The following is a 25,472-nucleotide window of genomic DNA, read 5'->3' as shown; positions in this document are numbered from 1 at the left end:
AGCACACGGGTCTGTGTAGTGTATGGGCCTTAATCGCGCCTGTCAATGCAATAGAATCCTACTCCAATGTGCTCTGCATACAAGTACATCTCTTACATAGTTATTTTATTTTCTCTGTATGTTGCATTGAAAGTGGCTGATATTGCATTGACTCGATCACAGTTCCCACAGTAAAGGGAAACGTTGATAGTGATAACTATAAAGTTCTCTTGCTATTTCTTCTGAGCTTGCAGTCCCAGAGGGAGAGGGAACATTGCACGCTGCATGGTCTAATCTGAGAAGAAAAGGTCACTCGAAATCTGTCAACTTCCAAACGGTCTAAACCATTTGAGACGGGGGTGAAATCCAAAGTTGTGCTATATATTGTGTCATTATGTCATAGCTAGTTTTCTAAGATAAATATTGATACATTATTAGCTCTAACAATTTTTTTGTGGTAGTTCCCTAATGGCTTCTCTCAGGTGCCTACATAAACCAAAGATCTAGACAGTACATAACACACACACACACACACACACACACACACACACACACACACACACACACACACACACACACACACACACACACACACACACACACACACACACACACACACACACACACACACACACACACACACACACACACACACACACACACACACACACACACACACAGATCCAGCACAGAGAGGCCCAGCTCCTGAGCTCCATCAGCATCAGATTTTAAAATTGGAAAATGAATTTGTTTATGCCCCAAAAGTTGCATCGGTTCGTTCCTCTAATCAAACCAAATTCCACTGAATCGTTTCAAACTAAAAACCCATCTTTCCTGTATCTGAGAATTGTCTGGAAAGAGAAAGATGCATATCACTATTATACAGGTATTTTCCGAAGGCAGCACAGTGTTGTAGGCTAAACTTGTCTTCATTAATCCAACTGTTGTAGTAAATGAATCTTCATGTGCTTAGGAGATGAAGAACAGTTGTACAGTAGCCATTAACTTTTCCTCTTGCTCCCTAGCACTTTCTACCATCGAAGGCCTCTTAGACCGTGCAGTTGCAGGGTTGGAGCAAGACCAGCCACTAAGAAATGTATAAGCTTTGTTTACTTTGATTTGACTAAATGCCATACGTACACTATGTTCATGAGTTTGGGGTCACTTAGAAATATCCTTGTTTTTTTAAAGAAAAGCACATGTCTGTCCATTAAAATAACATCAAATTGATCAGAAATACAGTGTAGACATTGTTAATGTTGAAAATGACTATTGTAGCTGGAAACAGTATATTTTTAATGGAATATCTACATAGGCATACAGAGGCCCATTATCAGCAACCACCACTCCTGTGTTCCAATGGCATGTTGTGTTAGCTAATCCAAGTTTAGACTTTTTAAAGGCTAATAGATTCTTAGAAAACACTTTTGCAATTATGTTAGCACAGCTGAAAACTGTTGTCCTGATTTAAAGAAGCAATAAAAATGGCTTTTAGACTAGTTGAGTATCTGGAGCATCAGCATTTGTGGGTTCGATTACAGGCTCAAAATGGCCAAAAACAAAGCTCTTTCTTCTGAAAATCGTCAGTCTATTCTTGTTCTGAGAAATGAAGGCTATTCCATGCAAGAAACTGAAGATCTCGTACAACACTGTATAATACTCCCTTCACAGAACGCAAATTGGCCCTAACCAGGCTTTGTTTTTGGCCATTTTGAGCCTGTAATCGAACCCCCAAAAATGCTGATGCTCCACATACTCAACTAGTCTACAGGCCCGTTTTTGTTTCTTTAATCAGAACAACAGTTTTCATCTATGCTAGCATAATTGCAAAAGGGTTTTCCAATGATCAATTAGCCTTTAAAAATTATAATCTGGGATTAGCTAACACAACGTGCCATTGGAACACAGGAGTGATGGTTGCTGATAATGGGCCTCTGTACACCTATGTAGATATTCCATTTTTTTAAATCAACTGTTTCCAGCTACAATAGTATTTTACAACATTAACAATGTCTAATAATTTGATGTTATTTTAATGGACAAAAATAGCTTTTCAAAGACGAGGACATTTCTAAGTGACCCCAAACTTCTGAACAGTAGTGTACTTTACTGCGTGTTGTTGACTAAATCATGTTTATGCTTGAAGGAAACTGTACCAGAAGTTGCTGTGAAAATCAGTGAGTTCATTGATAAATTGAAGAAGTTGAAAGAAGGTGAAAGTGGATTCACACTGGTATGTCCAATCGTATCGCTCAAGCCTCTCATCTGTGTACAAGATTGAAGTTACATGCAATTAAACATTTCTAGCAATACAATCAAGGCACAGGTTTAATAAAAGTACAATGTTCTTTCTTTACTCTGGATTTCTTATAGAATGATCTTCTGTTTAAGATGCATGAGTATGTGTGTTATTGTAGATCATTGATGATCCATCTGGGAACAGTTTTGTGGAGAACCCCTTTGCTCCGCAGAAGGATGAGGCTCTCTCAGTCTGCAACTACACAAGAACTCCGCAACAGGATGCCCAGTTAGGAATAAAGGCGAGTAGTTTGACTTGACACATCACTACTCCTGTAAGGGGACATATCTGTGTTAGAAAGGCAGTGCCTCGGTTGCTGTCCTCATGTCTTGTGCCAATGCGTGTGAAATCCTCACAGGGTAGAAGAAAACAAGACTGCAGATGCCATTTTGTAATTTGGCACATGTTCACCAATAAACTTTCATCTAGCATAAGAATAATGCGACTTACATATTTTTATTTATTTTTTTATTCAGGCTGAAGAAGAGGAGGAAGAGGAAAAGCCCATTAATGACATTGACAGTATGAGAAATGAGGTGTGATTTCCAGACTTTATGCCTCAATTTAGGTTGAGTTTTTCCTCAATTTACCCTTGAGTAATATATCTAATTTCTCCCTCAGGTGTTGACATTTAATACGAACTGTCCAGAGTGCAATGCCCCAGCCTCAACAAACATGAAGCTTGTCCGTATCCTTTCCAGTTTCTTTGGTTGTCCAGAGCAGTGGTGTAGTGGAGGGTTAACGCTAGTGTTGCACGCTACACTGAAACTTCTGTACCTTTTTGATTACTAGAACATGAAAAACAGTTTGGTATGAGAATTGTTTCTTTCGGTACTTCTGTCAAATGTGCCTCATGTCTTATACGGATTGAGAGGATCAAGTCTGTCTAGTAATTTGTGTGAATCTTCTCAAGGGGGCAGTAGTCAAATCAAACAACTTTATTTGTCACGTGTGCCGAATACAACCGGTGTAGACCTTACAGTGAAATGCTTACTTACAAGCCCTAACCAACAGTGCAATTTATAAGGAAAGAATAGGTATTAGGTAAAAGGTGAGTAAAGAGGAGAAAAAAAAGACGTAAAATGACAGTGAAAATAACAGTAGCGAGGCTATATACAGGTGGTACCGGCACAGAGTCAATGTGCGGGGCACCGGTTAGTCAGGCTAATTGAGGTAATATGTACATGTAGGTATAGTTAAGGTGACTATGCATAGATGATAAACGGAGAGTAGCAGCAGCTTAAAAGAGGGGGTGGCGGGACACAATGCAAATAGTCCAGGTAGCCGTTTTGATCACCTGTTCAGGAGTCTTATTGCTTGTGGGTAAAAGCTGTTGAAAAGCCTTTTGGTCCTAGACTTGGCGCTCCGGTACTGCTTGCCATGCGGTAGCAGAGAGAACAGTCTGACTGGGGTGGCTGGAGTCTTTGACACTTTTCAGGGCCTTCCGCTGACACTGCCTGGTATAGAGGTCCTGGATGGCAGGTAGCTTAGCCCCAGTGATGTACTGGGCCGTACGCACTACCCTCTGTAGTGCCTTGAGGCCGAGCAGTTGCCATACCATGTAGTGATGCAACCAGTCAGGCTCTCGGTGGTGAAGCTGTTGAACCTTTTCAGGATCTAAGGACCCATGCCAAATCTTTTGTCTCCTGAGGGGGAATAGGTTTTGTCATGCCTTCATGATTGTCTTGGTGTGTTTGGACAATGATAGTTTGTTGATGTGGACACCAAGGAACTTGCACCTCTCAACCTGCTCCACTACAGCCCGTTGATGAGAATGGGGGCTTGCTCGGCCCTCCTTTTCCTGTAGTCCACAATCATCTCCTTTGTCTTGATTCTGTTCAGGGATAAGTTGTTCTTCTGGCACCACCCAGCCAGGTCTCTGACCTCCTCCATATAGGCTGTCTGTTCGGTGATCAGGCCTACCACTGTTGCAAACTTAATGATTGTGTTTGAGTCGTGCCTGTTGCAGTCGTGTGTAAACAGGGGACTGGGCACGCACCCCTGAGGGGCTTCAGTGTTGAGGATCAGCATGGCAGATGTTGCTGCCTACCCTCACCACCTGGGGGTGGCCCGTCAGGAAGTCCGGGTTCCAATCGCAGAGGGAGGTGTTTACTCACATGATCCTTATCTTAGTGATGAGCTTTGAGGGCACTATGGTGTTGAATGCTGAGCTTTTTATTTCACCTTTCGTCTGCGTAGAGGTGGATCAGAGAATCACCAGCCACAAGAGCGACATCATTGATGTATACAGAGAAGAGTCAGCCTGAGAATTGAACCCTGTGGCACCCCCATAGAATGAATAGTGTTCTCACGTAGGGGTTCCTTTTGTCCAGGTGGGAAAGGGCAGTGTGGAGTGCAATAGAGATTGCATAATCTGTTTGGGCGGAATGCAAATTGGAGTGGATCTTGGGGTTCTGTGATAATGGTGTTAATGTGAGCCATTACCAGCCTTTTTCAAAGTACTTCATGGCTACGGACGTGAGCGCTACGGGTCTGTAGTTATTTAGGCAGGTTACCTTTGTTTTCTTGGGCACAGGGACTATGGTGGTCTGCTTGAAATATGTTGGTATTACAGACTATCAGGGGCATGTTGAAAATGTCAGTGAAAACAGTTGCCAGTTGGTCAGCACATGCCCGGAGCACACGTCCTGATAATCCGTCTGGCCCAGCGGCCTTGTGAATGTTTAAAGGTCTTACTCACGTAGACTACGGACAGCTTGATCACACAGTCGTTCGGAACAGCTGATGCTCTCATGCATGCCTCAGTGTTGCTTACCTCGTAGCGAGCATAGAAGTGATTTAGCTCGTCTGGCAGGCTTGTCACTGGGCAGCTCGTGGCTGTGCTTCCCTTTGTAGTCAGTAATAGTTTGTAGGCCCTGCCACATCCGACGAGCGTCAGAGACGGTGTAGTACGATTCAATCTTAGTCCTGTATTGGCGCTTTGCCTATTTGATGGTTTGTTGGCGGTGACAGCAGGATTTCTTATAAGCTTCTGGGTTCGAGTACCGCACCTTAAAAGCGGCAGCTCTACCCTTTAGCTCAGTGAGAATGTTGCCTGTAATCCATGGCTTCTGTTTGGTGTATGTACAAACAGTCACTGTGGGGACAACGTCCTCGATGCACTTATTGATAAAGCCAGTGACTGATGTGGTGTACTCCTCAATGCCATCGGAAGAATCCATGAACTTATTCCAGTATGTGCTAGCAAAACAGTCCTGTAGTTTAGCATCTGCTTCATATGACCACTTTTTTTATAGACTGAGTCACTGGTGCCTCCTGCTTTTAATTTTTGCTTCTAAGCAGGAATCCGGAGGATAGAATTATGGGCAGATTTGCCAAATGGAGGGCGAGGGAGAGCTTTGTACACGTCTGTGTGGAGTAAATGTGATCTATAATTTTTTTTACCCCCTTTGGTTGCGCATTTAACATTTAACAGTTTGCATTAAATCCCGGCCACTAGGCGCACCGCCTCAGGGTGAGTGGTTTCCTGTTTGCTTATTTCCTTATACAGCTGACTGAGTGTGGTCTTAGTGCCAGCATCTGTCTGTGGTGGTAAATAAACAGCCATGAAAAAATAGAACTTTCTCAGGAAAGTGTGGTTTACAGCTTATGAGATACTCTACTTCAGGTGAGAAAAATCTAGAGACTTCCTTAGATTTTGTGCAACAGCTGTTTGCAAGTATACACAGACCGCCCCCCTTTGTCTTACCGGAGTGTGCTGTTCTATCTAGTTGATGCAGCGTATATCCCGCCAACTGAATGTTTTCAATGTCGTCATTCACCCCCGATTCATTGAAACATAAGATATTAGTGTTTGATGTCCCGTTGGTAGGATATTCGTGATCGTACCATGTCTAATTTATTTTCCAATGATTGTACGTTGGCAAGTAATATTGTTTGAAATCTGCCCTTACCGTCAGCGGATCCTTACGAGGCACCATGATGTGGATTTTGGCCTTGTTGGGTGTCTGAAGTAAATTCTGTGCATCCTGCTTGTTGAAGAAAAAATCTTAGTCTAATCTGAGGTTGAGTGATCGCTGTCCTGATATTCAGAAGCAATTTTTTGCCATAAAATACGGTGGCAGAAACATTATGTACAAAATAAGTTACAAATAACATGAAGAAGAAAAAAACCCGCATAATAGCACAGTTGGTTAGGCGCCCGTAAAACGGCTGCCATTTCTTCCGGTGCCATCTTTCCAAGCTAGCCAGGCTACTTGTGCTTGCGGATGCAGCTGCCACAGCGCAAGCCACTTTTGAGAAGCAAACAAGAGGCGAGTGACAATGCCGACAGCATGGCTACTAATTAAATAAAATCATACCTTTGTGTCCACAGCTCGCTTACAAAATTGTCTCCAGAAGCGAACTAGGGGAATTCTATGCTTATAAAGCAGATGAGGGCCAGCACACTGAAACAACTAAGCAAAAGGTGTTACAAAGCAGTGCAGTGAAAGGGAGGTTTAGGTCCCAAATGACATATCAAAACTATTTTACACACTTTAACATTATTCTACTAGCAATTCAAATTATTTTTAAGTGACAATGACATCAACATATATTCAGCATGACAATGTGAGCTTTATAATATGATTACAACCCAAAGGTAATGTGAAATGCACCTATGATAGGAATAGATTTAGACTAAACACACTTCGTGTTTGTCTGAGCTTGCTAGCAGTAGCCAGCCAGCAGGCCCGGGCGGAGCATTCTACCTTCAGAGTTGAAATGCATTCTGGGAATCGTGGTATGCTGTGTAAAGTCCATTGTAGAGACTTGCACTATAGAAGCTTAATGTTTTATGTCGATTTGGAAATAAAATATTCTTTAATACATCAAATTATTTAGTTGCAATTAATCATAGGTCTAATAAATGTAATTTGACCCAATATTATGGCCAATAGACAAGCAAATTAACCCTATGTATAAAATACATTTTACAATATTTTAGATGTATTGTACAAATATTTTGTATGCTCAGAATCTAATATGGTTTTGCATAAGGAAAATGTAAGATTCTTCTGTTATTTCATATTATTTTTTAAGGAAATTAAATATAGAATATATTTTGGCTTTCTACTGTTTATCAATATTTTGGTTCAATGTTTATTTTGTGACTAGCTAATACGCTTTTTTTGATGTGGTATCATTTCGGTATTGAGTATCATGATGCTTAACCTGGTAGCGGTATCGAAGTCAAAATGTAGGTATCGCGACAACTCTAGTTCACTCAAAAGCCATTTACACACCTTTTTCATTTTGCTCAAGTGTTCTTCTCCTTTTGTAGAAAAGTACATTGAAATTATAGGGACCGTTACTTTAATCAATGCGAATGGCTATCAGTGTTTACCATCTATTTTTACCACTACACCACTGGTCCCCAGTAGTGTCCTATGATAAAGGTAGTGTATAAAGTTTAAATTTGTAAGGTGTAGGTATCCTCCTTTACAATAACTCAGAAATCCCCCATTTCAAAGAAGTCATTATCATGGCAACAAACTGTGATGACTGTGGACATCGAACCAACGAAGTAAATTTCCTATTTTTTTTCCTTTTATTTAATCATTAATTCATTGTCAGGCACATTTGATTTTCAAGGCATATTCATAGATTGCAAATTTGCTAATATGACTGCATGACTATCTATTCTGTGGTTAAGGTGAAATCTGGTGGAGCCACAGAAGAGCTGGGCACAAAGATAACCCTTCACCTCACGGACGTGTCTGACATGTCCAGAGATCTTCTCAAGGTAGCCCCCTCCATTGTACTGCCTGTTTATCTGGCATTCACTAGTTTCCTTTTATTGTGTCATTGCATTAACTTGGTCCCAGGTCTGTTTGTGCTTTTTCCAACTCCGTTGCTGCCATTGTCATGCCAAACAATACATACACCAGGGATTATCAACTAGATTCAGCCACGGGCCACTTTTCTTTTCTTGAGTGGATGGTCAGGGGGACAGAACATAATTAGAAATAATTTGTTGGCAAAAAATTGACCGTAAGAAACCCAAACAGATATATTTGACAAAAAATCATTTCAAACCTTGCTTACATTTGTATACGATCACATATACAGTATCGCTCTATTATGCAGGGGAATGCTTTGGAACAGATTTCCAAACTGTAAGTCACTTGGAGCTGATTTGCTGGTGTTTTTCCAGTCTTATTTACAACAATAAAAAAACATGTTTTTTTTTATTTGGACCCCCTTGGCCGAAATTTGGCTCGCCAGTTGGGGAACCCTGACATACACCCATAACTGTGGAGGATATAAACATAATAAAGTCAAAGGACTTGATTCCATTGTGGTCCTCGAATAAAGCATACAAAGAGGAACATGGAACTTTTTCACAGGAGAGCAATCCTATTCCTGAATCATGTTGGAGTTGACTCAAACATGCCAGTTTTGTCATGTTGTGGTTGTTTGTGCAGTCGGAGACATGTAGCATCCTCATACCTGAGCTGGAATTTGAGTTGGGGATGGCGGCTGTCGGTGGCAAATTCACCACCTTGGAGGGACTCCTCAAAGACATCAAAGATCTGGTAAACCCTTTTAATGCTTTATTCAATCGGTTGAGAATTATAGCGGGAACTGGATGAAGGGAGGATGCATTATGAACGGTGATCACAGGGTTTGAACTCCACTGGAGAGTTGTATATGTTTTAACGCCGCTTGTGTTAGCTCTAGTCCACTGGCTCTGCACTAGGTGCACTTTTGGCTTGGTGGATACTTTTGCCAAGGCTGCTGTGCTGTAATTCTAAGGCAGTGGTACACAACTCCAGTCTGTGAGGGATGCTGTGTCTGCTGATTTCATTTTCACCTTTTAATTAGTAACTGATTTAGACCTGTGAAGCCAGGTGTGGCCAATCATTTACATTAATGTATTAGTTAACTTCTATGTAGAAACCAAAACCAGCAGGCCTGCTTCAAGGATTTGAGTTGTGCACCCCTGGTCTGCGTTCTTTCACTGTGGACTTGTTATTTTTAATTCATGTTTCTCCTCCACTTTGTTTTCCTCCAGATTGTTTCTAAAAATCCCTTCACTTGTGGAGACAGCTCCACTTCAGATCGAACAGAGAAACTTAAGCTTTTTGGCCAGAAGATTGACAAGGTTAGAGGCATAACATTATTGAATAAGTCTATCACTACTGTTTTGTCTGGATCTAGTTTTGGTTCCACTACATCTATAGCTTGAGTGTACTTACAACTGTTAGTGATGTGTGGAATTAAATGTTTTTACATTTATTTTCATTTGATTATCGTAACTTACTCAGGTGAACTCATTGGCGTATTGTCTCACTCTGTTGTTTAAGATCCATTTTTTCCATTTTGGGCTTATTGCAATTTTTTTAAACGGAATGTTACCAATTGGCCAGTTGTAAATACTCAATCACTCAAACTAACTTTTGTTTCATGTATGAAACTATTTTTGTTTATAAATGAGTTTATCACTTTCATACAGTAAGTGTATTCTGGCCCTCAATCATCAAATAACTGTTAGTATGACATTTTTGTACAGTTGAGTAATTTAGCAGACACACTTGTGCAGTGCAACTTACACTGCAATTAGGGTTAAGTGCCTTGCTCAAGGGCATATCAACAGATTTAGTCAGCTCGGGATTCGAACCAGTGACCTTTCGGTTACTAGACCAACGCTCTTAATCGCTAGGCTACCTGCCCTGCAGATATTTTATTTAGACTTCAGAAAATCTCATGCAAGAATTTCACATTTGATTGATCAAACTTGAGTGAACTGCTTATTAGGGTACATATGCTGTATCTAAGTATGTTTGGCTAGACAATAAAGTAGTTGTTAAATGCAGAACAGTCTGGCGGCACCCATGCAGAAACTGTATCTAAAAGTGAAATGGAGGCTGGAGTGGGTTCTTTAAAATGACTCTTCTTTTGAAAAATACTGTAGATCATGGATGGAGACATGGATGTTCACATTGTTCTCGATGACCCTGCAGGGAACAGCTATCTCCAGGTACTAGGGCACTTCTCTTTCTCAGGTCTTTAAAGGGATAATTTGGGGTTTTGGCAATGCATCCAGGATGAAGGAAGTAAGATGTTTCGCAATCCAATGCTAACTTGTGTTAGCACTGAATGTCTACAGGAACAGCTAGCATGCTGTGCCCTAGACTTCCAGTCATTGCGCTAATGCTAGTTAGAAACGGTCTTCATACTAGACAGATATGGTATCCACATCTGCTTCGGGGGAAGTAGAGAAAAGGCCTCATTGCCCAAATCCAGGACTATCCCTTTAAGGTTCAAACACGAAGTCTCCTCCCACTGGATAAATTTGTCATTTTTCATGAATCACATTTTAATTTCCTGCCCTTGTTCATTGATGTACTGTCTGAATGTAACGAATTAGAATGCATTTGTCTCATGTTTGTCTGCAGAACATCTATGCGCCTGACCCAGACCCAGAGATGACAACTGAGAAGTACACCAGGACCTTTGAGCAGAACGAAGACCTTGGTCTGAATGACATGAAGACAGAGGGCTATCAGAAATAAGGACTTCTGCAGCAGAAGGGTTGATCTTACATAAACAATGCATTCTTTGGAAATTAATTTGAGACATTTGCCCTCACTGAAGTTCACACGGACAGATGTTTTGATATTTGAGCACAATATGGTTGAAAAGTGAGATCTTATTTAAAATAAAGCAATCAATATGTTTATAATTTGATTAGTAAAGTATGCATTTTTTTTGTTGAGAATTGCACTAATATAATCATGCAATTGAAAGTGTTTTTGCATCTGGTTGTTAATGTGATTCTGATTCAGTGTAATAGACCGGTTGAATTGGCCTTCATTTATCTTGATGTGTCCTGTTCAATGGGAATAAATAAAAAATATACACTGGCTGCTGTATACAAATGATTGTCGGCTTTTGTTCGTGTACCTTGCCTTGTATAAATACCTTATCTATAATAAAACACTGCACTGCATAATTGCCCACAGATCTTCAAAGAACCAATTCTATATTCATTTCAATGCGCTGTGTCCTTTGTTCATGAGCTCCCTGATGGAAAGTTCCCGGATTGTGAAAACAACAGACTGGTGATGACGTTTGTGCGCGTTCCCAGTATCAGTACAGAACATTTATTGAAATCATCAATTTCTGTCAAATAGACATGACATCACTTTGTTTAGCACAAAATGTGTTGATACAGCACTACTAAATAAAAACAATGAGATCTCTGCGTTATTCACCCCACCCTCAAATGAACCACCATTTATAGCTCATATCCAAGAGACCGTGTCAAATGTGGTTTATGATCTAAGAAAATGTCCATACATATGAATAGTCCAATGACGGTGCCTGCGCATCGTGGAAACCAATAACATGAAGCATTGTCTCTTCTGCAAGCATCCAGTATCGGGTTGCGCTGTCATTAATTTGAAAAGGAGGCTCTTTATACAGAAGTGGGTGTCTCTTAACGGAGCTCAGGTTTTGTTTTGTGATCTGTATCTAGCTGGTTACTTGCTCTTTGCTGGTTTTTCAGTCTTCTTGGGTAGGAGGACCGCCTGAATGTTAGGCAATACTCCTCCTTGCGCGATGGTGACACCACCTAAAAGCTTGTTGAGTTCCTCGTCGTTGCGGACAGCCAGCTGAAGGTGGCGAGGGATGATCCTGGTCTTCTTATTATCCCTTGCAGCGTTGCCAGCCAACTCGAGGATCTCAGCCGTTAGGTATTCCAGCACAGCAGCCAAATAGACAGGAGCTCCGGCACCGACACGCTCCGCATAGTTGCCTTTGCGCAGTAACCTGTGGACACGTCCTACGGGGAACTGAAGGCCGGCGCGGGATGAACGGGACTTTGCCTTCGCTCTGGCCTTTCCTCCAGTTTTGCCTCTACCAGACATGTTAATTATTCTATTGTCACCTATCAATCCAAATACCAACCAGCTATACAGCGAATTTTCTGTCTGCCTTTACGTAATGCAGTTGAGGATTATTGTACTAATATACCTCAAGTGTCCCTATGATTGGACGGATAGGATGGAAACGCTTTAACCAATGGTGATGAACTACACCATTCAAGTGTCCAATAGCAAGAGCGCCGCTCTCCACACAGCTCTGCATTGCGATATTATATATAGAAGACAGGCGTATAACGTGTCGTGTTCTATTCACAGTAAGTGAGTGGAGCGAGGAGCGGAGCGTGTCCAATTTGACTGGAGCGTGGAGCGAGATTCCCAAAGGCTGGAGCAGTGACTGTTCTAGCTTGTATGGCTCTCCCCAACAAAACAAAAAAGCACCGTAATGCACTAACTCATTTTTATTCAGACATTTGGAACAACACAAATAAATAATCCTAACATTTAAAAATATAAATATAAAAATATATACAGTCATGGCCAAAAGTTTTGAGAATGACACAAATATTAACTTTCACAAAGTATGCTGAAGTTGATGCAAAGAGTCTATATTTGCAGTGTTGGCCCTTCTTTTTCAAGACTTCTGCAATCCACCCTGGCATGCTGTCAATTAACTTCTGGGCCACATCCTGACTGATGGCTGCCCATTCCTGCATAATCAATGCTTGGAGTTTGTCAGAATTTGTGGGTTTTTGTTTGTCCACCCAAGTTCCCAATGGGATTAAGGTCTGGGGAGTTTCCCGGCCATGAACCCAAAATATCTATGTTTTGTTCCCGAGCCACTTAGTTATCACTTTTGCCTTATGGCAAGGTGCTCCGTCATGCTGGAAAAGGCATTGTTCGTCACTAAACTGTTCCTGGATGGTTGTGAGAAGTTACATTCGGAGGACGTGTTGGTACCATTCTTTATTCATGGCTGTGTTCTTAGGCAAAATTGTGAGTGAGCCCATTCCCTTGGCTGAGAAGCAACCCCACACATGAATGGTCTCAGGATGCTTTACTATTGGCATGACACAGGAATGATGGTAGCGCTCACCTTGTCTTCTCCGGAAAATATTTTTTCCAGATGCCCCAAACAATCGTAAAGGGGATTCATCAGAGAAAATTACTTACCCCAGTCCTCAGCAGTCCAATCCCTGTACCTTTTGCAGAATATCAGTCTGTCCCTGATGTTTTTCCTGGAGAGAAGTGGCTTCTTTGCTGCCCTTCTTGACAACAGGCCATCCTCCAAAAGTCTTCGCCTCACTGTGCGTGCAGATGCACTCACATCTGCCTGCTGCAATTCCTGAGCAAGCTCTGTAGTGGTGGTGCACCGATCCCGCAGCTGAATCAACTTTAGGAGACGGTCCTGGCGCTTGCTGGACTTTCTTGGGCGCCCTGAAGCCTTCTTCACAACAATTGAACCGCTCTCCTTGAAGTTCTTGATGATCCAATAAATGGTTGATTTAGATGCAATCTTACTGGCAGCAATATCCTTGCCTGTGAAGCCCTTTTTGTGCAAAGTAAAGATGACGGCACTTTTTCCTTGCAGGTAACCATGGTAGACAGAGGAAGAACAATGATTCCAAGCACCGCCCCCCCCCTTTGAAGCTTCCATTCTGTTATTCGAACTCAATCAGCATGACATAGAGTGATCTCCAGCTTTGTCCTCATCAACACTCACACCTGTGTTAACAAGAGAATCACTGACATGATGTCAGCTGGTCCTTTTGTGGCAGGGCTGAAATGCAGTGTTACTGTTACATTTACATTTACATTTAAGTCATTTAGCAGACGCTCTTATCCAGAGCGACTTACAAATTGGTGCATTCACCTTATGACATCCAGTGGAACAGTCACTTTACAATAGTGCATCTAAATCTTAAGGGGGGGGGGGTGAGAGGGATTACTTATCCTATCCTAGGTATTCCTTAAAGAGGTGGGGTTTCAGGTGTCTCTGGAAGGTGGTGATTGACTCCGCTGTCCTGGCGTCGTGAGGGAGTTTGTTCCACCATTGGGGGGGCCAGGGCAGCGAACAGTTTTGACTGGGCTGAGCGGGAGCTGTACTTCCTCAGTGGTAGGGAGGCGAGCAGGCCAGAGGTGGATGAACGCAGTGCCCTTGTTTGGGTGTAGGGCCTGATCAGAGCCTGGAGGTACTGAGGTGCCGTTCCCCTCACAGCTCCGTAGGCAAGCACCATGGTCTTGTAGCGGATGCGAGCTTCAACTGGAAGCCAGTGGAGAGAACGGAGGAGCGGGGTGACGTGAGAGAACTTGGGAAGGTTGAACACCAGACGGGCTGCGGCGTTCTGGATGAGTTGAAGGGGTTTAATGGCACAGGCAGGGAGCCCAGCCAACAGCGAGTTGCAGTAATCCAGACGGGAGATGACAAGTGCCTGGATTAGGACCTGCGCCACTTCCTGTGTGAGGCAGGGTCGTACTCTGCGGATGTTGTAGAGCATGAACCTACAGGAACGGGCCACCGCCTTGATGTTGGTTGAGAACGACAGGGTGTTGTCCAGGATCACGCCAAGGTTCTTGGCGCTCTGGGAGGAGGACACAATGGAGTTGTCAACCGTGATGGCGAGATCATGGAACGGGCAGTCCTTCCCCGGGAGGAAGAGCAGCTCCGTCTTGCCGAGGTTCAGCTTGAGGTGGTGATCCGTCATCCACACTGATATGTCTGCCAGACATGCAGAGATGCGATTCGCCACCTGGTCATCAGAAGGGGGAAAGGAGAAGATTAATTGTGTGTCGTCTGCATAGCAATGATAAGAGAGACCATGTGAGGTTATGACAGAGCCAAGTGACTTGGTGTATAGCGAGAATAGGAGAGGGCCAAGAACAGAGCCCTGGGGACACCAGTGGTGAGAGCGCGTGGTGAGGAGACAGATTCTCGCCACGCCACCTGGTAGGAGCGACCTGTCAAGTAGGACGCAATCCAAGCGTGGGCCGCGCCGGAGATGCCCAACTCGGAGAGGGTGGAGAGGAGGATCTGATGGAGTATCGAAGGCAGCCGATAGATCTAGAAGGATGACAGCAGAGGAGAGAGAGTTAGCTTTAGCAGTGCGGAGCGCCTCCGTGATACAGAGGAGAGCAGTCTCAGTTGAATGACTAGTCTTGAAACCTGACTGATTTGGATCAAGAAGGTCATTCAGAGAGAGATAGCGGGAGAGCTGGCCAAGGACGGCACGTTCAAGAGTTTTGGAGAGAAAAGAAAGAAGGAATACTGGTCTGTAATTGTTGACATCGGAGGGATCGAGTGTAGGTTTTTTCAGAAGGGGTGCAACTCTCGCTCTCTTGAAGACGGAAGGGACGTAGCCAGCGGTCAGGGATGAGTTGATGAGCGAGGTGCGGTAAGGGAGAAGGTCTCCGGAAATGGTCTGGAGAAGAGAGGAGGGGATAGGGTCAAGCGGGCAGGTTGTTGGGCGGCCGGCCGTCACAAGACGCGAGATTTCATCTGGAGAGAGAGGGGAGAAAGAGGTCAGAGCACAGGGTAGGGCAGTGTGAGCAGAACCAGCGGTGTCGTTTGACTTAGCAAACGAGGATCGAGACGGCGCGAGACGGCGCGATACCATCCGAGTAGGGGCAGTGTGGGAGGTGTTGGATGAGAGCGAGAGGGAAAAGGATACAAGGTAGTGGTCGGAGACTTGGAGGGGAGTTGCAATGAGGTTAGTGGAAGAACAGCATCTAGTAAAGATGAGGTCGAGCGTATTGCCTGCCTTGTGAGTAGGAGGGGAAGGTGAGAGGGTGAGGTCAAAAGAGGAGAGGAGTGGAAAGAAGGTGTCATGTTTTGTCTTATATTGTCTTGTCATTTTGCTTTTCCCTCTGTTCGTTTTCCCCCTGCTGGTCTTTTTAGGTTCGTTCCCCTTTTTCTCTCTCCCTTCCTCTCTCTCTTCTCTCTATCGTTCCGTTCCTGCTCCCAGCTGTTCCTATTCCCCTAATCAATCATTTAGTCTTCCCACACCTGTTCCCTATCTTTTTCCCTGATTAGAGTCCCTATTTCTCCCCTTGTTTTCCGTTTCTGCCCTGTCGGATCCTTGTCTATTGTTCACCGTGCTGTGTCTGTGTATCGCCCTGTCGTGTCGTGTTTCCCTCAGATGCTGCGTGGTGAGCAGGTGTCTGAGTCTGCTACGTTCAAGTGCCTTCCCGAGGCAACCTGCAGTTCATGATCGAGTCTCCAGTCTGTTCTCGTCATTACGAGTGGAATTATGCTTTATGATTGTAGATTTACTTTACTGGATTAAAGACTCTGTTTTCGCCAAGTCGCTTTTGGGTCCTCATTCACCTGCATAACAGAAGGAGGCAGAGAGGAAAGAGTCAAAGGTAGATGTGGGGAGGTTAAAGTCGCCCAGAACTGTGAGAGGTGAGCCGTCCTCAGGAAAGGAGCTTATCAAGGCATCAAGCTCATTGATGAACTCTCCGAGGGAACCTGGAGGGCGATAAATGATAAGGATGTTAAGCTTGAAAGGGCTAGTAACTGTGACAGTATGGAATTCAAAGGAGGCGATAGACAGATGGTAAGGGGAGAAAGAGAGAATGACCACTTGGGAGAGATGAGGATCCCGGTGCCACCACCCCGCTGACCAGAAGCTCTCGGGGTGTGCGAGAACACGTGGGCGGACGAAGAGAGAGCAGTAGGAGTAGCAGTGTTGTCTGTGGTGATCCATGTTTCCGTCAGTGCCAAGAAGTCGAGGGACTGGAGGGAGGCATAGGCTGAGATGAACTCTGCCTTGTTGACCGCAGATTGGCAGTTCCAGAGGCTACCGGAGACCTGGAACTCCACGTGGGTCGTGCGCGCTGGGACCACCAGAGTAGGGTGGCCGCGGCCACGCGGTGTGGAGCGTTTGTATGGTCTGTGCAGAGAGGAGAGAACAGGGATAAACAGACACATAGTTGACAGGCTACAGAAGAGGCTACGCTAATGCAAAGGAGATTGGAATGACAAGTGGACTACACGTCTCGAATGTTCAGAAAGTTAAGCTCAGTAGCAAGAATCTTATTGACTAAAATGATTAAAATGATACAGTACTGCTGAAGTAGGCCAGCTGGCAGTGGGTGCGTTGTTGACACTACACTAATCAAGTCGTTCCGTTGAGTGTAATAGTTTCTGCAGTGTTGCTATTCGGGGGCTAGCTGGCTAGCTAGCAGTGTTGTTTACGTTACGTTGCGTTAAAAGAACGACAATAGCTGGCTAGCTAACCTAGAAAATCGCTCTAGACTACACAATTATCTTTGATACAAAGACGGCTATGTAGCTAGCTATGTAGCTAGCTACGATCAAACAAATCAAACCGTTGTACTGTAATGAAATGAAGTGAAAATGTGATACTACCTGTGAATGCGACCGGGTTGTTGAGTCTATTCAGAAGACGTTGGCTAGCTGTTGGCTAGCTAGCAGAGTCTCCTACGTTAAGGACGACAAATAGCTGGCTAGCTAACCTCGGTAAATTAAGATAATCACTCTAAGACTACACACTCTAAACCTAAACAACACAAACTGAGTTTTTGGGGGACTCAGTTCATTTGCTTGGCAAAGAGGGACTTTGCAATTAATTATTACATTTAAAATCAAATCAAACTGTATTTGTCACGTGCTGAAAACAACAGGTGTAGACCTTACCGTAAAATGCTTACGTACAAACTCTTATGGATCCTCCCCTTTAAAAAATGTTGGGCCTAAAATGACACCCAAATCTAACTGCCTGTAGCTCAGGACCTGAAGCAAGGATCTGCATATTCTTGATACCTTTTGAAAGGAAACACTTTGAAGTGTGTGAAATGTGAAATTCATGTAGGAGAATAAAATACATTAGATCTGGTAAAAGATAAAACAAAGAAAAAAACGTGTTTCTTTTTTTTGTTTGTTCATGGCTGTGTGCTTGATTTTATTTTATCTGTCTGCAACTGGAGTGGCTGAAATAGCAGAATCCACTCATTTGAAGGGGTGTCCATATACTTTTGTATATAAAGTGTATGTTAGATAGATGTCAAAAGACATTACAGAAGACAGAAATGCAAAAAGTGTCCTGCTTTTTATGAATTCACCTTACACGTGATATGTTCAAAGTACATATGATGAAAATGTTTGTAGTGTTGCAACACTGGCTCCTTTTATATGTGGTCTCTTCATCAGGTGCTTCTGCCTGATGGATTTAAAAGTGGTGGAAACCCTTTCCAGCCAATGCTCTTCCCAATCCAATGCTTTTAAATCCATGAGATGGAGTGTGCAAGTGACCACTTTGGGAGAAGTGTGTAGAATTGTGATGCAGTCCAATAGTCCCAAATATCTTCCTCTCCTCACCTCCTTTCATTCAGTACATAACCGCTAATCTGGAGGAAGTAGAACACTAAAAGCAACATGTTGAAAAAACCTCTTCTGCCCTTTAATCTATCTGGGATAATAATGAGGGAAAAGAGTTGAGGAAAGAAAGCCACTTAATAATATTAGGAACCATATTATATGCAATCCAAAGAAGGCACTCATGTCCATTTGAATACAATAAGATAATCAATGTATGATATAATTTTATGAACTCAAATATCCATGAAATTAGGACAAAGTCACATCTAAGACAGTACAAGTCTGTGATTTAATTCAGATCCTGTTACTACAGCATACAATGGAAGGACAAGACTTAATCGTGTATTAGCTGCATATTAAGGGTGTCTGCCCGCAGGTGGTGATAATGAAACCAAATGGAAATTCATAAAATTGTGGACATGGAATACTATAAACTCAGATTTTGTGGACTGTTTTGACAGAATAGGGAGGGAATGTTATTTATAAAAGGGGTTACATGAAGAAAATCGGACCTATCTGTAATGAAAATGGATGGCTCTCCCTTCAGCAAAATATATTTGACCTAAACCCTCCCTGAATGCTTGAAAAAGTGACCATCCCCTATACCCAAAATAATAATTCAAACAAAGTGGATAGCAGAGAACATGTCTACTATTTACCCTCACTTCTTGGACAGACCAGAGCCTTAGATATGCAGTTTTAGAAACTGTTCTTCGTCCTGTCAGCATTACACGGCAATACAGGAATTTTGATAGCGCACAGGGCTGCGGGCCAGAAGGTTGTGCGTTCGCAGATCACTGTGGACAAGAGTAGGGGTAGAAAGATCTCCTTTATAGTATAAGCACTGCATGAATCTATCAACGTATTTGCAGGTCCGAGAAAAAATGCAATGCAATTCTACGTCATCTTACATATTAGCAGAATCTTTTTTAATACCACACAAATTACCAAAATTACAGGCTAAGAATGAACAGAGATATGCAGTGCCTTCAGAAAGTATTCTCACCCCTTGACTTTACAAGTACAAGCCTGAGTACAATAGTTCATTGGTCATGTGACCTACTGACTTCAAACAAGTTTCAGAATGTCCACTGAGTTGGCCTACACATTTCACACCCTTTAGTTTGTCAATTTTCATCTCACAATATTTTACATGTATTTTTCAAAATGTAAAATTTCAATAGCTCCTTGATTATGTGACCTACTGACTTTTAACAAGGTTCAGAATGTCCACTGACTACCCTTCAATATTGCACATCATATAGTTTGTCCATATTCATCTCACACGTTTTTACATGAATGTCTACATTTAACATTTCAATAGCTCCTTGGTCATGTGACCTAGTGACTTCAAATGAGGTTCAGAATGTCCACTCAGTGGGCCTACACATTGCACACCCTGTAGTTTGTTCATTTTCATCTCACACGTTTTACAGTAATTTTTTTGTCTTCACTATTATTCTACAGTGTAGAAAATAGTACAAATAAAGACAAACACTGGAATGAGTAGGTGTGTCAAAACTTTTGACTGGTACTGTATATATATATATATATATATATATATATATATATATATATATATATATATATATATATTTCCTGAGCTTTCTTATCTCCTAGACTTATGATTTATTTTAAGACAGTCTTTTTGTCCTTTTATGAATGTGTTATTCAATTTCTCTCATCTATGATAGTAAAGGCCAAATTCATTATTTGATCAATTAATCTTTGTATACGTTTAACAAAGCTTAGACTTTATCACAGCTTAGACTTGTAAGAATTAACACGTTTCATCAATAAGGGATCATAGCTAGCTTTCACCTGGATTCACCTAGTCAGTCTATTCATGGAATGAGCAGGTGTTCCTACTGTTTTGTACCCTCAGTACACTCAGTGTAGATCGCTTTATATAATCAGTTCCATTGTTTTTTTTTATACAGGGGTAGGCCGAAGCTTTTAGCAATTTCTTTTGACAAAAACAACAAGACCTCACATACCCCCTCAATTCGAGCCCTGGTTTTAACTTAACACATCAAGCTTTTCACTGACACTGGGATATTTAAGGAGTACATGCTGACTGAAGGACCTGGCTGACAAAATCTATGGATAGTAGACTATAGTTTCGTCTGTCAGACAGAGTGTACCTCTTATTGTTTTAATAGAAAGAAATAGGCACCAACACAAAGCACTCTTGTTGTTAGTAGCCTAAAGTCAAATTTAAATGAGGACTGTTTCAATTAATTAGGTCTTCTCGAATTACTCTACTTTCAGCACACATCCGCTGTCCATCTCAACGGCTGCCGCTTCATATTAATGCAAGTTATGTAAATTACTGTAATATGGCTATTGTTAGGTCAATAACTCGGAGAAATAGCTTAACCTTGGGCAACGAAACATATTGTTTTTTTTTACTAAAATCAATTATAGCAGGAGGAAGCTTACCTCTGGTCCTACTTCTCATCGTTGCGCTCTCCCTTTCAAACTGAACAGGACATCAGTAGTCCTAGTCCGCACGCACATACACTGCATTTTATGGACAAACACATTTTTAAAATCCGGAGGAAGCCTTTGACTTGTCTCCTGAAGTGCCACGAACACATCACAGTCATTGGTTAGGCAGCACAAAAGGGTTTATGTCAGCAAGAGCAGGGCAGGCAGGGGCTCCTGATTAGGAACACCTATCCATTACAGTGTGTAATGCAGTGTAGCTTAGTTTTACATAAACCATCCCAGCAGCACAAAAACTCAGGAAGTACATTTTCTTAGAAATATACTGTAACTTTGACCTGTGCTTCTCCGAGAATGCTCTTCGTATAGCCTAGGCCTATAGCCTATAGAATAGGCTATGGGTCATTTGATTGAGACCACACTAGATGTACATGATATTGCGAGCCCATCAGAGAATCAGGGATGAGGGGCATCATCAAGCACACCGAGATATCATGATAAGCAACTAATTCTCGAACCCTAAGCGATATGACATTTAATCAATTACAAAGGACATGACCCTACACTGGACAAAAAAAACGACTAAAAACTATACCCTACCCCTGACTGAAATTGAAAAAACATTGCCCTCCCCCATTTCCCTCTGGGTAACAATTGTGTAAATTTCGACTGCTCCACTTAGCACAACTATAGCAGTTTCCAAATAGACCTGGAGGGAATAACAGGTGCATGCAACATTTGACTTATTATTCCCTCCCTTTACTTTCAGATTTCCTCAAGTATTTCTGGTATGAATGTTCATCATTTCATTAAACTCTATTCAAATGACAGTCCTCCCTGTCTTGTACTGATTCTGAGGCTGAAGAAATTTGGCCTGTCACCTAAAACACTCACAAACTTTTACAGGTGCACAATTGAGAGCATCCGGTCTGGCTGTATCACAGCCTGGTACAGCAATTGCTACGCCCACAACCGCAAGGCTCTCCAAAGGGTGGTGCAGTCTGCACAATGCATCACAGGGGGCAAACAAGCTGACCTCCAGGACACCTACACCACCCGATGTCACAGGAAGGCCAAAAAGATCATCAAGGACAATAACCACCCGAGCCACTGCCTGTTCACCCCGCTTAGCACCCAGAAGGAGAGGTCAGTACAGGTGCATCAAAGCAGGGACCGAGAGACTGAAAAAAGCTTCTCTCTCAAGACCATCATACTGTTAAACAGTCTTCACTAACATAGAGTGGCTGCTGCCAACATACAGACTCAAATCTCTGGCCACTTTAATATATTTAATAAATGGATTTAATAAAGGTATCACTAGTCACTTTAAATAACGCCACTTTTATAATGTCTACATAGCATACATTACTCATCCCATATGTATATACTGTATTTTATACCATCTACTGCATCTTGCCTATGCCGCACGGCAATCGCTCATCCATATTTTTTATGTACATATTCTGCATATTATCAATAAAATTAGATTGATCTGCATTCCCAGTTATGTCACATCCATAGATTCAGTCCTAATGAATTTATTTCAATTGACAGATTTCCTTATATGAACTGTAATTTGAAACTGTTGCCTGTTGCGTTGAGGATGAGGAATAGACTAGAAACTCAGCTGCAGCTACATTATAGTCATTGATTCATTATCAAGTTATTGATCACATCGTTTCTTACTTGACATTACTTACCGCATTGCTTCTCTCAGCTGTAACCGGAACGGCCAGACAGTGTTGGGTGTGAACGGGCAACAGCAGAAAGCTCATTTCTCGTTCGAGGTCTTCCACTTTGTCAAGTACAAGAACAGGACGCTGTCCACCTACCACCTGCACTGCTCTACCAGAATCTGCGAGAGGACTGTCTGCACCTCCCTGCTCCATGTCAGTTGCTGCTTCCTTGATCTTTTCCACAGACTTATTTTGGAATGGGTGAAATTGTTTTTTTTTTCTCCTCATTTATCTACCCACAATACGTCACAATGACAAAGTAAAAACTGTTTTGATTGCTCAGTTTGGCCGGGCGGCCAGCTCTAGGACGAGTCTTGGTGGTTCCAAAGTTCTTCCATTTGAAGAATGATGGAGGCCATTATGTTCTTCTGGACCTTCAATTTTGCAGAAATGTTTTGGTACCCTTCCCCAGATCTGTTTCTCGACAAATTTCTGTCTTCGAGCTATATGGACAATTCCTTCGACCTCATGGCTTGATTTTTACTGACATCAACTGTGGGACCTTACATAGACAGGTGTCTGCCTTTCCAAATCATCTCCAATCAATTTAATTTACCACAGGTGGACACCATGTGGAAAAGGTCAAAGGGTCTGAATACTTTCCGAAGGCACTGTATATGATGCTAGTTATAGCCTATGACCTTGTGTAAGGAAGCTGTTCCAACCACCCCTATTCTTCCCAGAACTGAACGGACAACATCATCTGCTCAAGAAGGAGGTGGGAGGTCCAGTACACGGCTGTGACCAACACAGCCACAGTCAGCTTCAGACCCATCCGCACCCAAGTGGACTATGGTGAGCAAAAACCACTGATCATTCATGATCATCATTCGCGTCAGCATTCGCCCATCAGCAAAATATTGCAGACACAGTAACAATTTATGGATCACTTTTACTTACTGCACGTTCATATACCAGTAATGCCTTTTTGGTTAAGGGGGTTTTGATGTTATGAACACAGAATTTCCTTATTTTTTTAAGCAGGTGATCCTGTCAGAATCTTATCTGAAGGTAATCATCTTTTTAAAAATCATAATCATTGATATGATATCTACATGAAATGCACATACAGTATTATACATTAAATTGAGTGCCTTCAGAAAGTATTCACACTCCTTGACACTCTACATTTTGTTGTGTTACAACCGGAATTCAAAATGAATTAAATAGATCTTTCCCCCCTCACCCATCTACATACAATACCTCATAACGACAAAGTAAAAACATGTTTGAAAGCTTTTTCAAATGTATTGAAAATTAAATACAGACATTTCTCATTTATACGTATTTACACCCTAGTCAATATTTTGTATAAACACCTTTGGCAGCGATTACAGCTTTTAGTCATCTTGGTTGTCTGTATCAGCTTTGCACATCTGGATTTGGGGATTTTCTCCCATTCTTCCTTGCAGATTTTCTCAAGCTCTATTAATTTAGATAGGGAGCGGTGGTGGACAGCAATCTTCAAGTCTTTCCACAGATTTTCAATGGGATTCAAGTCAAGGACTTTCATATTTTTGTTCTGAAGCCATTCCAGCGTTGCTTTGCTGTATGCTTAGGGTCATGGTCCAGTTGGAACGCAAACCATTGCTCCAGTCTAAGGTCGTTTGCACTCTGAAGCAGGTTCTCATCAAGGATCTGCCTGTGTTTGCATCCATTCATTGTTCCCTCTAACCTTACCAGTCTCCCAGTCCCTGCTGCTGAAAAGCACCCCCAAACCATGCTGCCACACCCATGCCTCATGGTAGGGATGGTGTTAGACAGGTGATGAGCTGTGCCTGTTTTTTCTCTCCAGACATAGCACTTTGCATTCTGGCCAGAGTTAAATTTGTCTAACCAGACAACGGAATCTTATGCATTATGCTCAGTCTTTCACCTGCTGTCATGTGCCATTTTCTCAGGTGTGGCTTCCTTCTGGCCACTCCCCCATAAAGCCTGGATTAGTGAAGTGCTATAGAGACTGTTGTCCTTCTGACTGGTTCTCCCATCTCAGCCATGGAACAATTTAGTTCTGCCAGAGTGGTCATTTTGTTCTTGGTCACCTCCCTGACCAAGGTCCTTCTTGCACTGTTGCTCAGTTTGTCAGATGGCCAGGTGGATTCCAATCAAGTTGTAGTGATAACTGAAGGATGATCAAAGGATTTGGATGCACCTGAGCTCAATTTGCAGTGTCATAGCAAACGGGTGTGAATATTTATGTAAATGATATAGTTCCGCATTTCATTTTCAATATTATTGCAAAAATGTTTAAAAAAAAATGTTTTCACTTCGTCGTTATGGGGTAGTGTAGATGGTTGAGAAAAGTAATCAATTTTTAATTCAGGCTGTAACACAAAATGTGGATTAAGTCAAGGTGTATGAATACTTTCTGAAGGCAATGCATGCTGTAAATAGACACTGCAACCTTTTCCCAATATTGAGTACTTCATATTTTAATTTCAACCGATATAACAACTGAAGTTGTGTCGAAAAACAAATCTTAGTGATGTCTTTTCTTTGAACCTGCAGTCGCGGAAAACATGAATCTGTGCAGGAGGTTGCCATAGCAGCAGGGGTCATTGGTGCACTCTGTATCTCTATGGTATCCTTTATGTCATACTGGATCGTTGAGCCAAGGACCATGTCGAAGACGACACTACACAAGTGACAGTTGTTGGATATGTGGTTTCTTTCCCTAAATCATAGTTTTTATGCTCACTGACCTAAAGGACTAGGTGGGTCAGTACAATCTGGCAATACATTTTCATACCAGTTGACTATATTGCTTTCATCCACACAGCTTATTCAAGGAAATAGCACATGGGTAAGGATTTCACTTTCAGGACATGGGCATGGCTGGC

At 42.3% G+C, this 25,472-nt stretch overlaps 2 protein-coding genes across 2 annotated transcripts in view; one reads left to right on the top strand and one right to left on the bottom strand.

Annotated features, from left to right (window-relative positions):
* Window positions 1-11,157, top strand: part of zpr1 (ZPR1 zinc finger) — a 29,255-nt gene extending 18,098 nt beyond the window's left edge. The window contains exons 4-14 of the mRNA XM_046305945.1: window positions 1,005-1,075; window positions 2,126-2,212; window positions 2,397-2,519; window positions 2,755-2,814; window positions 2,900-2,966; window positions 7,735-7,805; window positions 7,935-8,024; window positions 8,707-8,817; window positions 9,297-9,386; window positions 10,197-10,262; window positions 10,681-11,157. Of these exons, the coding sequence (XP_046161901.1) occupies window positions 1,005-1,075; window positions 2,126-2,212; window positions 2,397-2,519; window positions 2,755-2,814; window positions 2,900-2,966; window positions 7,735-7,805; window positions 7,935-8,024; window positions 8,707-8,817; window positions 9,297-9,386; window positions 10,197-10,262; window positions 10,681-10,797 (953 nt within the window). The 3' untranslated portion in view covers window positions 10,798-11,157. The remainder of the gene's footprint in view (window positions 1-1,004; window positions 1,076-2,125; window positions 2,213-2,396; window positions 2,520-2,754; window positions 2,815-2,899; window positions 2,967-7,734; window positions 7,806-7,934; window positions 8,025-8,706; window positions 8,818-9,296; window positions 9,387-10,196; window positions 10,263-10,680) is intronic.
* A 204-nt stretch (window positions 11,158-11,361) lies between these two features.
* On the bottom strand, window positions 11,362-12,240 carry LOC123999916 (histone H2A). The gene has a single exon (XM_046305947.1). The coding sequence runs from the start codon at window positions 12,151-12,153 to the stop codon at window positions 11,767-11,769; it is 387 nt and encodes a 128-aa protein (XP_046161903.1). The 5' UTR covers window positions 12,154-12,240; the 3' UTR covers window positions 11,362-11,766.
* Window positions 12,241-25,472: the final 13,232 nt, after the last annotated feature.

This window comes from Oncorhynchus gorbuscha, linkage group LG16 (assembly GCF_021184085.1).
Source record: "Oncorhynchus gorbuscha isolate QuinsamMale2020 ecotype Even-year linkage group LG16, OgorEven_v1.0, whole genome shotgun sequence".
Lineage (NCBI taxonomy): Eukaryota > Metazoa > Chordata > Actinopteri > Salmoniformes > Salmonidae > Oncorhynchus > Oncorhynchus gorbuscha.
Note: the sequence above shows the minus strand (reverse complement) of the source record. Positions and strands in the feature narration are given on the sequence as shown.

Bases quoted from the DNA above. Each gene is read 5' to 3' on its own strand.
- LOC123999916 (XM_046305947.1), bottom strand. From the start codon at position 12,153: ATGTCTGGTAGAGGCAAAACTGGAGGAAAGGCCAGAGCGAAGGCAAAG.